The following is a 14,803-nucleotide window of genomic DNA, read 5'->3' on the forward strand; positions in this document are numbered from 1 at the left end:
TACAGCCATCTGCAGCTCAGCAGACAGGCTGGGACTCATCAGGCTCTGGCCAGCTACACGGAGGCTCTGCAGAAGCAAGTCTGGGCCCCTCAGGTGAGCAACTTGCTGGAGCCATGGTCCCGGCACGGTTTGTTAGCTGTCCCTCTTGTTGCTGTGAGGAGACAGGTCATTTGGGCTCATGGTTCGGGGAATCAGGCTCTCACTGTGTGGAAGGCGTGACAGCAGGGACATGAGCTGGACATCCAGAGACAGGAAGCAGAGAGGTGCATGGCTGCTGTCCAGTTGGCTTCCTCTTCCTCACGCAGTCTCAGCCCACAGCCATGGTGCCACCCACATTCAGGGCAAGTCTTCCCTCCTCAGCTAGACCTCCCCAGAAACACTCTCACAGACATGCATGAAGGATGAGCACGATTAGCTGTCCCAGTGGACAGGATGCTCCAGCCATCACTTTCTTTCTGAGGGCTGGAGGGTTGTTGAGATAGCGTTCCTCTGTGTAGCCTTGGCTGTCCTGGACTCACTCTGTAGACCAGGCTGGCCCCCAACTCACAGAGATCCACCTGCCTCTGCCTCCCAGAGTGCTGGGATTACAGGTGTATGTCACCACGTCCAGCCCCCTGACTGATTTTCATTCCATCTTCTCTGATTGATGAAGTCCCTGGGCCATGAACAGCAATTGGCAAATGTAGTTTGCTAACACCAGGGAAAGCCGGGCCGGTGTTGGATTGCACCCTATCCGTCCCGTCCTCTCAGCGTCCAGGCATGGCAGAGCTGTGCCGCATGGACTCCACGCTGACTGCCCTGGATGAGGAGACGCTCTGGGACCTGCTGGAGGGTCACCGCTGCAAGATCGTGCAGAGCATCTGCCCCAGCCGCCTCACCCCCTACCTGCGTCAGGCCAAGGTGCTGGGCCAGCTGGATGAGGAGGAGGTCCTCCACAGCCCCCGCTTCACCAACAGTGCCATGAGAGTCGGTGAGTCCACTAGCCTCTCCCTGAGCCCTGCCCAGCAGCTCAGCAAGGCTTGTAGCATAACAATGGGGGGGGGGTCTACACCAATAGTGACCATGCCTATCATCCCAACATCACAAGCGACTGAGGCAGGAGGATTGCCACAAGTTCAAAGCCAGCCTGGACTACACTGTGAGACCCTATCAAGAAAAGGGAGGAGGGAAGGTAGCTCTGTTGGTGGAAGCCTTTGCAGCGTACACACAGCACAGAGCTAGATCCCCAGTACCTCGTCTACCAGGCGTCAGGGGTGCACCTGTAACCCAGGTGGACATCTTGCGTGCACCTGTAACCCAGGTGGGTATCAAGGAGCACCTGTAACCCGGGGAGGCATCGAGGAGCACCTGTAACCCAGGTGGGCATCTCGAGTGCACCTGTAACCTGGGCATCGAGGTGCACCTGTAACCCGGGTGGGCATCACAGGTGTGGCTGTAACCCGGGTGGGCATCTCGAGTGCACCTGTAACCTGGGCATCAAGGATGCACCTGTAACCCTGGCATCACCGGTGCAGCTGTAACCTGGGCATCGCAGGGGAAGTTGTAACTCAGGCATCACGGGGTGCAGCTGTACCCCAGAACTTGGGAGGTGGAAGCAGGAGGATCAGAAGTTTAAGGCCATCTTCAGCTCTGCATCAAGAAGTTCTAGGGAGCCTGGGCTGTATGAGGCCCTATCTCAAAACAACCTCCGTAACAAAGCATCAAGGGAACCAAGGTTCTCACTGTTAGGACACTGAGTCAGTCCCCTAACAAAGCCCCAGCAAATAGCTATAAACAATGTGGCTCAAGGGAAGACTGGGGTGTAGCTCAGTGGTAGAACACACTCAGCATGTACAAGGCCCTGACATCCGTCCAGGCACCAAGGGAAAGAAGCCCCACGGGCTCTGTTCTCTCAGTTCTGCAGCCAGGAAGTCTTATGTGTGCTGGTGTGAACAGGGCTGCAATCCCACCGCAGGCTCCACAGGGACTCTTCTTGCCTTTTGGCTCTAGAAGGTTCTGGGAAAGCTTTGGCATGTGGTCCTGTCACTCCATCTGTCCCTCCTCCTTCATAATGCCCCTTTCCACGTTTCCCTCTTCTTGTGAGCACACTTGTAATTGGAATATGGCCCACTGTGTCCTCTTCTTCTTTTAATTTTTAAGTTTATGTCTTTGATTGAGACACTATCTTGTGTACACTTACGATGTCGCCAAGGATGGCTTTGAGTTTTCAGTTTGTCACCTCTACTTGCCAAGCGATAGGATGACAGGTGTGTGCCGGCACTCCTTGTTTATGTAGTCCCGGGGCCTGAACAAGGGACTTTGCGCCTGCTGTGCAAACACCACCACGGAGTGCAGCCTCAGGATCTCTCCCTGAGATCTTTCACTTAATTACCCCTACGAAGCTCCTTTGTCCAAAGGGAAAAGATTCACACAGGCACCATCTTTGCTCTCTATTGCTCTGATAAATATCACGAGGAAAAGCAGCTTGGGAAGGAGAGGGTTTGTTGTGTGCTTACATGTCTCAACCACAGTCTATCACTGAGGGAGGTAGAGGCAGGAACTGAAGCAGAGGCCGAGGAGCAATGCTACTCGCTAGCTTGCTCCCCTTGGTTTGCTCAGTTTTCTTATACACCCCAGTGGTGGCCCATCCACAGAGCTCTCGGCCCTTCTACATCTGTCATTAACCAAGAGAACACCCCCCAGGCTTGCCCACAGGCCGGTAATGGAGACAGTTCCTCAAACGAGATCCCTCTTCCCTGAGGTCCCTAGTGTACCGAGTTGACAAAAAGCATCCAGCACGGATAGACTTTGGGGGGTGATGTATCTTTTGGGGATATCTTTGGAATTTGTTCTTCTGGTCTGGCGGGCGGTATTTCCTCACCTGGACGTGACTTCGCCCCTGAAGGCTGGTGGGTCAAGCTGGACTGCTGACAAAATGCCACTGCAAATGCAGGCTGTCGAGGCCAGGTGTCGGTGGCAGTCACTGCTGTCATAATGCAAGTGTGTGGATCTCAAGCTAGACTGATCTGTAAAAGGCTGGTGTTTTACACACACGCACACGCACACACACACACACACACACACGCACCTGCACACACACACGAGAGAGAGAGAGAGAGAACACAGCACTGTAAGACCATGTCTGCACCTGTCCCTCTGTTCCCAGCTCACGGAAGAACATTTTCTTGCCCCTAGTAAGGGTCCAACTATGGCTCCTGCCTCTTCGAGTTGATGACACATGAATAAAGCCTGCAAGGACAGTAAAGGGGCACCTCCAAGCAGGGGTCCCAGAGGACTCCAACCCCGAGGTGTACAAAGCTGTCCATGTCCACATCCACTGGTTCAGGCGCTCTCTCTCCCTCTCTCTGCCTCAAGGACACTTGCTGGATCTGCTGAAGGCCAGAGGGAAGAACGGTGCCGTCGCCTTTCTGGAAAGCCTGAAGTTCCACAACCCTGATGTCTACACTCTGGTCACTGGGCTGCAGCCTGATATTGACTTTGGCACCTTCAGCGGTGAGAGCTGGCTCGAAGGTCGTTCCCTCTAAGCGGGCTGTTTGGCCCTGGGCAGGGCGCTCTCCCCACTCAGTGCAATGGGAAGAAGAAGGCCCTGGACTTTGGGGGCTGCAAGGCCCCCCTCCCCGCACCTTGAGGAGACTCTAGGGGCCCGCCATGCACTCAAGACATAAAGGGCTGCCTTTCATGCTGCCTAAGGGGACGCCTAGTGTCTCTCTTCCCTGGAGTGGGGGGACTTCTGCAGGAGAGCACAGTCATGCCCTGAAGGCTTACCCGCATGGTGGGACATGCAGTCACATTCAGGAGCTGATGGACTCTGGCCTTTCCCAGGGAGCTGTTGAAAGATTTGGTTGTTAAAAGAACAGGACTCTCAGGGAACTCAAAACAGCAGCTAGTCAGACATCTGCTCTGGTTTGTGTGTTCTGTCAGGCAGATTTATGTCTCTGCTGAGTTTTCTTGGGGTCCCATGGAAATTGCTAGCTTTGGGTACAATCAGCTCATAAGGGAAGCTGGATGAAAATGGTAGGGTCTCACAGGAAAGCCTAGAAGGGCAGTCCAAATCATGATGAAAATATGGAGTCCCTCAAAAGCAGGAGGTTTTTAAAGAGACCAACAGAGTAGGCCTGTAGGCTTACAAGGGTCTGGTCATGGGGTACAAGACCCTGGGGACTGAGTACAGGAGGGCAAGGTGACAGAGAGAATGATCACCCACCTGTAGGTCTCATGGAAACGTCCAAGCTGACTGAGTGTCTGGCTGGGGCCATCAGCAGCCTGCAGGAGGAGCTGGCCCAGGAGAAGGCGCAGAAGGAGGCGCTGCTTCGGAGATACCAGCAGCTGAAGGAGCGCCTGGGCGCCGCTGAGGCCCGGGCAGAGGGTCTGCGTCAGCTAGAGGCCGACCACAGCCGCATGAAGCGAGAGGTGAGCGTGCACTTCCACGAGGTCCTGAAGCTGAAGGATGAGATGCTGACGCTGTCCCTGCACTACAGCAACGCGCTTCGAGAGAAGGAGCTGGCCGCAACGCGCTGCCACAGCCTGCAGGAGGAGGTACCCACCCGAGGACTCGCTAGCCAGCTAATGGGAGAATCCAAGTAGGGGACCGCATCTGGGGAGCCCACTCCACACGCCCTGCAGACCTCCTGGGTTTGCCTTATGGGGTGCTTCCTTCCGGGGTGCTTGACAACGTTGGGGGACATCTCTGAGATCCAAGTTCCTCTTGGGCCTCTGACGAAAAGAAGAGGCCAGCTTGATCTGGCTGGGTAGTTTGGAGGCTCGGGACCCTGGACACACACGGAGCCCTGGACCCCACAGGTTACCCCAGGAAACTGCTTGGCAACGGACCCAGTCCCTGTGAACCTCAGCTTCCCTAGCCCTCACTGGCCTGACCTTGCTGGTGCATTGTTGTTAACCCACCCTTATGATCCCACATTCTCCCCATCAGAGGGGTTAGCAGAGCACAAGATGGCAGAGAAAACAGGGGTGCTGGTGGCCATCAGTCTAACTAACTGTAGAGATGGGAGCTGGTACCGGGTGCCATGGTCTGCCATGGTCTGCTCCAAGGGACCCAAGCCATTAGTCTCTTTCTCTTTTATCTGTACAGTGTTCTGCTTGTATGTGTGGCTACATACCTGAAGAGGGCACCAGATCTCATTATGGTTGTGAGCTGCCATGTGGTTGCTGGGAGTTGAGCTCAAGACCTTTGGAAGAGCAGCCAGGGCTCTTACCCTAGAGCCATCTCTCCAGCGCTAAGCACTGTATCTCATCCGAAGCAAAATAAAGCTAGCACGCCTTTGTCTGATGAGAGGTTCAGTCTGTATTAGTTACTTTTCTGTTGCTGCGATAAAACATGGCTAAAAGAAACACAAGAGGGATTTGTCTGGGCTTGTGGTTCCAGAGGAATAAGAGTCTGTCGTGGCAGGGAGTGATGGCAGCAGACAGGCATGGTGGCCAGAGGAGGAAGCAGACAGATCATAGCCTCTACTATAAATGAAGAGGAAAGTGAGAGTGGGCAAGGTGTACACGCTCAAAGCCTGCCCTAATGCCTACAAGGCAAGCCCAGCGTGCCCCGCGCCTCCCAGGCACAGATAGACCCCCCCTGGGTACCAAGCCAAAGGGGACATTGACCATTCAAACCGTCACAGTGTTTTCCCAGAGGATCCAAGTCAAGTCCCGGAACCCACACGGGGAAGCTTTTAACTCCAGCTCGGGGGCATCTAACACCTCTGGCCTCTGCAGGCACCAGCACACACATGTGCACGCTCACACACAGATACACACATATGCAATTTAAAATAAAGTAAATGCTCTCACATGCCACTTCTTCCCAGGAGGCTGCGGGGCTGCCCAGGAGGTGAACCCGTGCCTGGTGCCTTTGGAGCTCAGGGCTGAGGCCCTCCACAGGCAACCAGCATCAGCAGGGCGGGTGGGCAAGCTGCAGCTCGCAGTGCTGGCCGGAGAGACCTTCCCCACCACCCTCCTCCGCTTTCTCCCACACAGCTCTACCTGGTGAAGCAGGAGCTACAGCGGGCAAGCCTCGTGTCCTCGTGTGAACGGGAATCTCGAGAGAGATCCCTGAAGATGGTCAGCGACCTGGAGTCTGAGGGAGCGGAACTGAACCGCCTTAAGGAGGAAAATGAAAAGCTGCGCTCCATGACCTTCAGCCTGGTAGGCCTTGGTCCCTCAGGAGGCCAGGCGTCTCCTGCTGATCTGGGAAGGCCATGTCCTTAGTGTCAGCGGGTACCTATGGGCTCATGCCAACCCCTTCTCTATGTCTTAGGCAGGCCTTGAACTCATGATCCTCCTGCCTCAGTATCGTGGTATGGTATACCTGTACCACCAGAGCAGGTTATGTGATCCCCCGTGTTCCTTCCTGCCTCTCTTCCCACCCACTCAGATGGTGACAGCACTATAAACCTTGTCCCCGCCAAGGTGGTGGTGGCACACACTTTTAATCTCAGCACTCGGGAGCCAGAGGCAGGTGGATCTCTGTGAGCTTGAGGTCAGGCTGGCTACACAGAGAAACATTGTCCCGAAAAACCAAAAACACAAAACAAAACAAAAACAAAGGCCTCGTCTCTATATTAGCTCATCATGAGGGTTAATTCACTGTGACCGCATTGTTCTGCAATAGGAAGGGCCCCTGTGACTGTGGGGTCTGCCGGCTGCGGGGTGCAAGCCTGCCGGCTGCGGGGTGCAAGCCTGCAAGCCCAGAATGGGAGCCTGAGGCAGGCGATACCGTGGCTAAGTTAAAACAGGCTGGATGAGCTATCGGGATGTGGAAAATACAATCCGTCCCGCCCATCACACTTTCTGCATCTGGCTCACCACGGCTCAGGGGAGCAGACTTCCTGGAGCCTGGGAGCTGGGGACATGGAAGCTCTGGAACTCGGCAAACACTTTACTTAATCACCTTGATTCCTTTTTCTTTCTTTTCTTTTTTGATTTTTCAAGACAGGGTTTCTCTGTGTAGCCCTGGCTGTCCTGGAACTCACTCTGAGTTAGAGCCTGGCCTCGAACTCAGAGATCCACCTGCCTCTGCCTCTGCTGGGATTACAGGCGTGTGCCACCGCACCTGGTCCCCTCTGATTTTTTTAAAGAGTTATTATTTTATCGTATGTGGATGGGTATCTGCCTGCACACCCAGAAATGTGCACACAGGCTTGCCTAGTGCCATGCAGCTCCTGGCACTGGAGTTACAGCCAGTTGTGAACTGCAATTCGGGTGCTGGGAATTGAACCTGGGTCCTCTAGAGAAGCAGCCAGTGCTCTTAACCACTGAGCCATCTCTCCAGCCCCCTCTGAGTTCTTTTAATTAAAACTTTTACTGGGGGAACAGTCCTGGAGAGACGGTTCAGCAGCTAAGAACATCTGCTGCTCTTGCAGTTGACCTAGGTTCACTTCCCAGCACACACACACACACACACACACACACACACACACACACACACACACGGCAGCTCACAGCTATCTCTAACTTCAGTTCCGGGTGTTCTGGTGCTCCCTCTGGCCTCTGAAGGCATTGCACTCACATGGAACACATACATTTCTTATAAGAAATTCCCTCAGTATACCCTCCTTGGGGATATGACACGGCTCACTGCAGCCTGGGCCGGACTGTGTGTCGCTCACAGGCTCCTCTGGGGAATGAAGCACGAGAAGGACCGTCCTTTGTCTTCAAGCTCTGCTGGTGGAGCAGTTGAAGAAGGCTGAATGATCCTAAAGAGGAATTGTCGCTTGAGGGGTTCTGTCTCCTCAACCAGTTAGAACCAAAATGCCTATCTTCTCATTTATGACTGGCGTGCATGTGTTCCTGTGTGAGTATATGTGTGTATACAGGTGTACGTGTGTGGGCGTGCGTGTGTGTGTTTGTTTCTGGGCACCAAACCAAGGGCGCCACATATGCTATGCACTCTCACACCAAAATGCACCCATGGCCCTCATTTCACACTCTTTTTTTGAGTCAGTGTCTAAGAAGCCTAAGTTAGCCTGAACGCATTCTGCAGCCTATGCTTGCCTCAGACCAGCAGCTGCAGTAATGAGGCCACACTACCTAACACATGCCCGGCCTTGGGCTTTCCTGTGCCGTTTTCTTGGGGCTCAGTTTCCCCGGTAGGGTGCTGGGGAGGTTGGCTGACCTCGTTTTGCACCAGGTGGAGAAGGACATTCTGGAGCAGAGCCTGGATGAGGCCCGGGAGAGCAAGCAAGACCTGGTGGACCGCATCCACTCGCTGCGGGAGCGAGCGGTGGCCGCAGAGAGGCAGCAGAAGCAGGTGACAGCACAGCCCCTTCCTTGGGGTTGCGACCCTCCCTCCATCCTGGGCAGGCTCGTTTTTGGGGCCCACAGATTCGTTCAATCATCAGCACAGTTTAACTTTGCGTATGTTAAGCCGTAGCCTGGACCTCATGGCAAGGGATCAATGGAGGAAGCCTCAGCTCGTGTCAAAGGCTTAGGGACCATGACATCCCAGGATTTAGACAAAGGAGGATGGACAGAGAAGAAGGCAGCAGAGGGAGAGAGTGAGGCAGGGGAAATCGCTTGCTTATTTAGGGCCATTAAGCAGGTGTGATTCCTCACACGTGTATTCACAACTGCTGAGTAAATCCAGCATGAATGGCTCCGGGGCTCTGAAGTCAGACCTCTAAACCTGTCCCAGTGGAGAGAATATGAATTCACCTCACTTCCCCACCCCAGGCTCCTGTCTCCCTTCCCCCGTCTCCCCACTCACCCCTTCCCACCCAAGCCTTCAGACCAGTGAACCCATGGCTGTGTCCCCACTGCACAGTACTGGGAGGAGAAAGAACAGACCCTGCTCCAGTTCCGGAAGACCCAGGTGGACTGCGAGCTGTACAGAGAAAAGATGACCACGCTACAGGGCCAGGTGGCTGAGCTGCAGAAGGAACGTGACCAGGTACCCTCAGCCCTGGGGGACAGGCTGGGAGGGGAGGTACAGGTGGCTGCCTCGAGGGCAGGGAGCAGGAGGACGCCCCCATCCACACTGCGCCCTGCTGGAGTGCGGTGGGGCCAGGGAGAGGCTCAGGGTTCCTTTCCCCCGTCCATAGGCCCCTAACTTCCGTGCAGCGCACTGACGCAGGCTCTCTCTCGCCCTCCCCGCCTTTGTTCCTGCCACAAGATGTAGACTGCACCCCGGATACGGGTTTTCTTAACACAGAGAAGGTTCGCATGCAGTGTGAGCCCTGATTAGCGCAAACCTGGCCGAGGGCGCAGGATGTGCACGCAGCATGAGGGTGCCTTTTGCAGCTCAGAGGCCTGGTTCAGTGTCCCACCAGTAACCACCCCTCCACCACTGGCCCTGTCTCCCCGTCTTGGCTCCAGGCATACGCAGCCAGGGACAGGGCCCAGATGGAGATTTCTCAGCGCCTGGTGGAGAAGGATGCCCTGCGCAGGACGGTGTTCGAGCTGACGGAGCAGCTCTGCGAGCTGAGGACTCAGCTGCGCAAGCTGCAGGCAGAGCCCCCGGGAGGGGTGAGTACGCAGCCCAGGAGGGGAGGCCGGGCCAGGGGCTGCATGGGTGATGGGGAAGCACAGATGTTAACTGAGCCGGAAGATGGGGCAGAGCCCACGCAGAGCTCCACAGAGCTGTGAGCACACGGGCCAGGACCGGCCTGCTTCAGCATATTGTCAAGTTGACATACTGGGTTACAGAAAGGGAAGCTTGGCGAGGAGGGGTTCTAGAACCAGCAAATCTGAGTGTGTCGTGGCAGAGGAGGCTGTCAGAATATCCACTTTGTAGAAATGATTTTCCCAAAGTCAAAAGCCCAGGGGCAGAGTGGCACAGGTGCTAAGGTGAGGGCCCAGCACGGTCAAGAGCTGTGAGTGTCACCACGCCTGTTTGGTCCCATGGGCAACACGGGTCAGGTACCCGGGTGGGCAAGTCTGTGTAAGTACCCGAGGTCTGGGTGGGAGGCACAGGCAGACTCTTCCTAGTCCCACCCCTTCCTGCGTGTGTGTGGGGGGGCTCTTGAGCCACACTCATGCTCAGCAAGTAATCTGTGGCTAAATCATACATGGCCCTCATCCTCCCCCAACCATTTAAGAAACTTTTACTTTTGGAATGGACTCACGTTGCCCAGTCTAGCCTTGAACTTGTCTGTCTGCTTCCTCAGTCCCCCGAGTGGCTGAATGCGCAGGCCTGAGCCACCAGGCCCCGCTTGTGACACACATACATGCACATGCTAGCAAGGTGACGTGTCACCAAGTCCGACAACCCGAGTTCAACCCCGTGACCCACACGCGAGAGGGGGAGAACCAGCCCCTGCAAGCTGCCCTCTGACTTCCACAGGCGTGTTGGCATGTGTGTTCACACGCGCACACACTCGCACACACATGCACACACACACAAAGTAAACACAATCTACACGTGCTACTTGATAATATGTGTGTCTATATATGCATAGATGAGTGAACATAGACGTATTGTGTGTGTGTGTGTGTGTGTGTGTGTATCCACACACAGAAAGAAGGCTGGGAGGGCAGACATGGAAATGCTAACTGCATATACATAATCTATTTTATTTTTATGGGTGTGTGTGTGTGTGTGTGTGTGTCTGGGCACACGGATGTGCACCATGTACACACAGTACCTGTGGAGGCCAGAAGAGGGCGTCAAAACCCTTGGAACTGGAGTTACAGATGGTTGTGAGCAGCTGTGTGGTGTCGGGCACAGAACCTGGTCCTCTGCAAGAATAGTTGATGCTCTTCACCACTGAGCTGTGTTCAGTCTTATTATCCTTAAAACTGGCAAACAACAGCAGGCAACAAACATTCTCTAGATTCTCGAGAAAGACTGAACGGCATTTTCTCAAGCCAGGTGGCCCTCATCTCCTTGGTGGGTAACTACTGGGATTTCACCCAGAAGCTGAGAGGGAACCTGTCCAAGCAGGGGTGGGTGGCTGGGGGTGGGGACCCAGAGGGAAGTTGCATGCCCTAAGGAGCCCTCTGGCCTCTTTGGAAGCCCAAGCAGGAAGCGGGAGCCAGGGAACTCTGCCTTCGGGGGAAGCAGAGGCTTGTGCGGATGCATGCCGTGTGTCCACCGCCGCCCGATGACAGCGACCGCAGCCTCCTCAGCTCCACCGAGGTACGTGCTCCCGCCCCTCCCCACTCTCCACCACCCAACACCCTCTGCCCTCTGCTGTGTTCAGCTCAACACATCATCTTGGCCAAGCTGCCTCCAGGAACCTTATTGGCATAGAGCAGAATTGATACATGGAGCATTTCAGGCAGGAAGCCCACTCCCTCACGGGTCTGGGAGCTGTGGCTTTGGGGGAACCTTTCCTATGGCTCCAGCTTTGCTTTCCCAGCAGTCCTTGGCTTGCAGCTGTGTCTCTCCAGGCTCCACCTCCTTGTCAGGCAGAGCTCTCCAGGTCCCCTTGCATTGCTTCTCAGCTTTCCTAAAGCTGAGACCCTCTAGTACAGTTCCTTGTGTTGTCCTGACCCAACCATAAAGTTATTTCCATTGCTATTTCGTAACTGTAATTCGCTACTGTTAAGAATTGTAACTATTTTTGGAGATGGAGGTCTGCCACAGGGGCTGCGACCCACAGGTTGAGAACCACCGGCTTAGAAGGTGTGTCAGGTGGTTTCCCTGAGATCATCAAGTTAAAGGGAAAAAGTTTGTGTTCACAGTTCAGAGGTTTCCGTCACAGTGGCTCAGACCCATCGCTTCAGGTTTGTGATGAGGCAGAGCGTCTCGTGCAGCAGCTGGGAAAGCAGAGAGAGACAAATAGACAAAGAGACATATACACAGAGAGGTAGAGACCCAGACAGACAGGCACAGACAGACAGATAGAACCTGACTTACTAGCTCCCACAGGGGACACTCCGTGTGACCTAACTAAACTTCCTTCCCTAGGCCTCCTCCTGAAGTTTCAGTTAGCTCATAGCCACAAGCCAGCAGACCAACCTTAAGCATAGTCTTCAGGGGAATCTAAAAATCCAGACCACAGAAGACTGCAGTGGACTTTTAGCCCACTCCCACCCAGCTGACTTCTCAGCTAGATCCCTGTAAAGACCCTACTTTCAAATCAGGTCACATTCAGAAGTCGTGAGAGATCTGAAGCTTAGGAGACACTATTCCACCTAGCTCAGATGGTCCCTGGATGGCACAGAGCAGAGGTGACCTCTTCAAGGTGGCTGTGCAGGTTCAGGGCGCTCAGGGCGTGGTGGCGGTGCCATGTTGTGGGCGCCGTGAGCTGGATGGGGGTGAGAGGCAGGTGAGCATGAAGCCCCCTTGCCACCGCCTAGGGCAGGCTTGCCGCTCCCTTCCTGGATGCCCTCGCAGTGTGCTCCACCGGCCCTGCATTTGCAGCCAGACTCTGCACATGCTCCCTGGCCTCTTGGTCCACATTCCAGCCAGAATCACAGCCCCACCTTCTAGCTCTGGCTCATGATCAGGATCCTTTGGGGCTGTGGCCTCGATGGGAAGGAACCTGGGGTCTCAGGGCTAACTCCTGGCTGGCCTCCCTCATGCACATATGTCCTCTCTCAAATACCTGAGGAGTGGGATCAGCTCCCCTGTCCAGCTGTACCCTGCGTGCTAGGATGTGGCCATCTTTGAGCTGGCTGCCTCCCGCAGTGCAGGCTCTGCTGCTGCACCCTCCTCCCTGGGATCCTCTGTCACACCCTCCAGGAAGTCTGCGAAACCCTAGTGTGGTGTCCTTACTCACTGTTCTGTTTTCCCCTGCAGTCAGTGATCAGGGGGCGGTGCCAGTCCTCAGGGTAGCAACAAAGGAGCCACAGAGCCGCTGTAGGGATTCCCAGTGAGTGGACCCAGGTCACCTCACTGCCTGCTCAGAACTGGCCCCAGCCGAAGGCCTCCGATTCTCCCCTCACCAGCCCGGAACTCCTCCATCCTGGCTCTCATTACTTTATATGCAAAATGGGATACCAAATACACAACCTAGGACGTATACAGCAGGCACTCTCACACAACCTAGAATGTACACAGTAGGCACTTCACACAACCTAGAACAACAAGCCCTAGGTGAGCGTGATTCAACATGCTCTTCCTCTGCTTTCCTTTCCCACGTTGTCACCCTCTGCCCACCCAGTCCCGGCTGTGGTGGGACCTGAATTCCAGCTCCAGCCGAGAGCAGATGGACAGCTTCCGCTCCAGCAGCCCTATGCCTCCCAGCCAGCAGTCACTGCACAAGCGGGTGGCGGAGGACTTCCTGGCAGATCCGGAGTCTCTAAGGTAGCGCATAGTCCAGCTTTCGGGGGATGCTAGCTATTCCAAGGACTGTCTGGGCTTTGGGCACAGCAGCTCGGCCGCCAGGTGAGCTAGCTTCCCGTGCTCTGTGACAGCTTCTCGGAGGCCCCGGAGGCGAGGCTTGAAGGGACTGTGGGGGACGACACGGACACAGACCTGGAGTATGAGATGCTGGACGGAGCAGGTGAGTGTGCCACACACACGCATCTCTTCAGCAGGCTCTTTTTCTGGGCAGCAGGGAGGTGAGGGAGACAGCCTGGCTCTCTCTCCAGACTGCAGAAAGATGTGAACTTGATCTCTGCCATAATGGAGGCGACCACAGCCCAACTGAGCTGTTTCCTGTGGTCGTAATTTTCACGCAGAGGCCACACAAGGCTCAGCATCTGTGCTCACATGGCCACAGGCGTGCGTGTTCTCCTGCCCCATCCCCGCCCTCCCTGTGAGCAGTGCTCAGTGGCTCCTGGCGCATCTGCATCTGACAGGAGCAGCCCTTCTCCTGGCTGCCAGCCGCAAGGCTCTCGCTCTCCTCATTTCCTCACATCTGTGACTGAACTGATCCCTTGTCCTGACGTCCACTAACTAACATTCTCACTTTCACCTCACGCCTGGGGCCACACCCGGGGTTACACCTGGCCCTCTCAGCTGTTTGGCTCCTGGCCAGAATTCACCTCACAGCCACCAGAGGTCGAGAGCGTTCAGCACAGTGGACCAAGTGACCAGAAACCCAAACCCTTGCCAACTTCCGCCTCAGGTTCACACACTGTGTCGGGGTCAAATCCAAGCTCGGCTGGAGCGTTTCCTCTATTTAATTCTGCTTTTAAGATAGTCAGATGGTGCTTGTTACCTGGGCGGAAGCCATCTGTGGGCGGCAGCTCTGAGGCCCCCACCGGAGCTTGCGGTGGGGTAAGATGCCCCTGGCCCAAGGTCACAGAATACGAACCACAGTGCTGTGTCAGGGGCTGGGACATGTGGGGAAAATGCTTGCTTGCACGCATGGAGGCCTGATCGGCAGAATCCCTGTAAAAGCCAGGCATGGCAGCAGGCTTCTATAAGCCCAGCGAGGGGAGGTGATATAGGCAGGTATCTGGGCTTCTCAGCCCAGCTAGGTTAGCTAAAATGAAGAGCTCTGCAGTCAGTGAGAGACCCTGCCTCACAAAATAAGGCAGAAAGTGATAAAGGAAGACAACTGATGCTCACCTTTGGCTTACACACACAGAGACAGACACACAGAAAGAGACAGACAGAGAGACAGAGAGAAAGCTCTCTGGATGTGGAGACTCGCACATGTAACCCCAGAACTTGGGAGGATTGAGAATTCAAGGCTATATAGTACGACCATTTCAAAGTAATTAATTTTATAAAGATTTATTTATTATTTATATACTACTCTGCCTGTAGGTATGCTTACACACCAGCAGAGGGCACCAGATCTCACTATAGATGGTTGTGAGCCACCATGTGGGTGCTGGGAATTGAACTCAGGACCTCTGGAAGAGCAGACAGTACTCTTAACCACTGAGCGCTCTCTCCAGCCTGGATTAGTTAATTTTTAACATGCTAGATCTTGGGGAGCCTTGGGGAGCATATAAT

At 54.9% G+C, this 14,803-nt stretch overlaps 1 protein-coding gene across 4 annotated transcripts in view; it reads left to right on the forward strand.

The window, feature by feature from the left end:
- Card14 (caspase recruitment domain family member 14) overlaps window positions 1-14,803 on the forward strand; it is a 25,854-nt gene continuing 11,051 nt past the window's right edge. For 3 of the 4 annotated variants that reach the window (XM_055592052.1, XM_055592055.1, XM_055592054.1), the window contains exons 1-11: window positions 1-93; window positions 751-970; window positions 3,355-3,492; window positions 4,211-4,536; window positions 5,986-6,153; window positions 8,138-8,257; window positions 8,771-8,896; window positions 9,322-9,471; window positions 10,961-11,083; window positions 13,056-13,198; window positions 13,309-13,397. In XM_055592052.1, the coding sequence (XP_055448027.1) occupies window positions 760-970; window positions 3,355-3,492; window positions 4,211-4,536; window positions 5,986-6,153; window positions 8,138-8,257; window positions 8,771-8,896; window positions 9,322-9,471; window positions 10,961-11,083; window positions 13,056-13,198; window positions 13,309-13,397 (1,594 nt within the window). In that variant the 5' untranslated portion in view covers window positions 1-93; window positions 751-759. Of the gene's footprint in view, window positions 94-652; window positions 971-3,354; window positions 3,493-4,210; window positions 4,537-5,985; window positions 6,154-8,137; window positions 8,258-8,770; window positions 8,897-9,321; window positions 9,472-10,960; window positions 11,084-13,055; window positions 13,199-13,308; window positions 13,398-14,803 lie in introns of all 4 variants that reach the window. The other variant, XM_055592053.1, reaches the window with a different exon arrangement.

The sequence above is a fragment of the Psammomys obesus genome, unplaced genomic scaffold, assembly GCF_907164565.1.
Source record: "Psammomys obesus unplaced genomic scaffold, mPsaObe1.curated_primary_1811, whole genome shotgun sequence".
Taxonomy (NCBI): domain Eukaryota; kingdom Metazoa; phylum Chordata; class Mammalia; order Rodentia; family Muridae; genus Psammomys; species Psammomys obesus.